This window comes from Marmota marmota, unplaced genomic scaffold (genome assembly GCF_001458135.2).
Source record: "Marmota marmota marmota unplaced genomic scaffold, marMar, whole genome shotgun sequence".
Lineage (NCBI taxonomy): Eukaryota > Metazoa > Chordata > Mammalia > Rodentia > Sciuridae > Marmota > Marmota marmota.
In genome coordinates, this window is record NW_026000174.1 from 61,832,929 (window position 1) to 61,835,362 (window position 2,434).

Genomic DNA, 2,434 nt, shown 5'->3' on the forward strand with positions numbered 1-2,434 from the left:
GGGGGGGGGGGGGGGGGGGGTGCGGGAAGGACGGAGAAATAAGAAGACGCTAGAAGTATATCGAAGGAAGGCAAAGGAGAAGGGAACCGGGAGAAGGGAAAGGAGAGGGGAGAAGAAAAGAGAATATGAGAATGAGAATTCCGGGAGAGCTGTCAGGTGGAGATGGGATCCAGGACAGGCTGTATTACTTTTATCCCTTTAGTGTAGGAAGTAAAGCAAGTCCTTTAGGTGAGTAGAACCTAGACATATCCCACTATAACACAGGGTTGGAATAGGAGAGCGGTAAAGTCCTTCACATTTTGATATAACACAGTTTAGTGTATATACTGGAACCGATGTGTGGGGCGGGGGCGGTATTGGGGAGTATTCTTAACATCTTGGCCTTTTCCACTGCAGCTGCTCATATACAAGCCAGTAATCCTAAAATTCATATTTCTTTCTGCTTGATTTGTTTTCCTTTTGTAGTGGGTGTGTTAATTACCTCTGAAGCAATTTCTTTCTCAGACATCATTAGATGAGTCATCATCAACAGTGACACCCCACCCAAATTTTCTGCCTTCAAAGATCTTACAGCTCGGCTCAGTTCCTCAATTGTTTGTCTATTTTTACCACCTCCACCCCTTCTTTGATGTTTAAAAAGTATACCTTTGGTTAAGTGTTTACTGATAATAGTACTGGCAGTAATATTTACTGGGCAGCCTATTAAATGGCATTCACTGTTCTAAAGGACACTTTTTAATCTTCACAACACCAGAAGTTAATTCTAATAATGCCCTCATTTTAGATAAGGAAAATGATACAGGAAGTAGTTAATTGTTATTTCACAGGTCATGAAACTGGGAAGTGGCAATCTTATAGTTAAGCCCAGATGTTCTTATAAATACTGTCATTGATATAGTACATTTTCATATTCATATCTTGTTTAAAACAATTGTCTCTTTTTACAAACAGGAAACTAAGGTTCACATAGGCTAACTGGATTTCCTTAGAAACTCATTACCAGTAATTGAGAAGTTCCTGCACCATAGTGAAGTGGTTACAAGAATAAGCACAGTCTTTAGATGACTTCCACTTGCCAAAGAGTGCAGAGGAGAGTGCATAAGTAAAATGACAAGGGAAAGAAGCAATCCAAGAAGTGAACATTCGACAGCTTTTCTGTCCACTTTGACAGATCAATGCTTCTTCTAGAATGAAAGAGACTTAAAAGCCATAATTAAAGGCAAGTTTCATACCTCATCTGGATTTTGGGTTTAACAAATTAGTGTTGTGATTATAAAAGAAAATGTCCTTCATTTTAGAAATAGAATATATATTTTTTACAACTAGCCAAGTAATAGTCTAGGTGTCCATCAGCAGATGGATAAGGAAAATGTGGTATATAAACACAATGGAGTTTCACCCATCCATAAAGAAGAATGTGATTATGTCATGTGTTGGTACATGGATGTAACTGGGGAACATCATGCTAAGTGAAATAAGCCAGACTCAGGAAGTCAAGGGTTGAATGTTTCCTCTCATATGCAAAAGCTAGAGAGAAAACAAGGAATTAAAAAGGCAGTGGGGGGGGGGAGGGTCTTATGAAAACAGAAGGGAGAAAAGTAGAGTGGAAGCTTATGTAAACTTTTCAGATTACTTTATGAAATCCCATTCCAAATTTCTTTTATCTTCAGGGTATTAACCAGTTCCTTTCCTACCCTTTTCCTTAAATTTTACCATCTCTCGCATCTCCATCTTAAATAGAGACCAAATTTTAACTCAAGGTAAGTAGAAGAACACACTTTTGAATTCTCCAGCTATAGATTTTTCTATGGGTTTTAATATTTGCACTTGGACAGATCTCTCTTCTCTAAGCTATCCTTTCCCCCAAGTTTAAACAAAAAAAATCTAGATATAACCTCTTTCCCACTGTAGTTGGGATTCGCAGTTAGAGATAATTTTCATAAAGTGTCAAGTGTAGTGACTGACACATAATGCTCTATAAAAGAAAGCTTTTATTGTTGGGGTGATAATACTTGGTGGATAAATTATTTGCTAGGTTAATATCTCTGGGGAGAGCAAGGCCAGAGCTGAAGAAGGAAGTTCATCTCTCCCTCTACACAATTAATGACAGCTATGAAGATACTGCTGTAACTTGAACCTTTTTTAAATTAGTGTTTCAGCTGAACTACCTATTTCATCTTCAAGTCATCATGAGCTGTAAGAAACGCAGGTCACAGAAGAACTTGTTTGATGTGAAAAAAAACATGAAAATAGAGAACTATTTTTCTCAGGTATGTTTGTAAATACTATTTATGTAATGAATATGCTAATGTTAGATTTAGCCATCCTTGAGTCTGTATTGCATAAATCTTCCTGCCAAGAAATCATATCATTATATATTGGAAATATTTATATAAGGTAAGACCTTTCTCATCCACTTTGTTTTATATATATA

General features: G+C 37.0%; 1 protein-coding gene across 5 annotated transcripts in view; it reads left to right on the top strand.

Annotated features, from left to right (window-relative positions):
* The window catches only part of Fam111a (FAM111 trypsin like peptidase A), a 10,805-nt gene that overhangs the window by 2,033 nt on the left and 6,338 nt on the right, over window positions 1-2,434 (top strand). For 3 of the 5 annotated variants that reach the window (XM_048788899.1, XM_048788902.1, XM_015477999.2), the window contains one exon: window positions 2,152-2,270. In XM_048788899.1, the coding sequence (XP_048644856.1) occupies window positions 2,190-2,270 (81 nt within the window). In that variant the 5' untranslated portion in view covers window positions 2,152-2,189. Of the gene's footprint in view, window positions 1-1,670; window positions 1,761-2,151; window positions 2,271-2,434 lie in introns of all 5 variants that reach the window. The other 2 variants (XM_048788900.1, XM_048788901.1) reach the window with 2 other exon arrangements.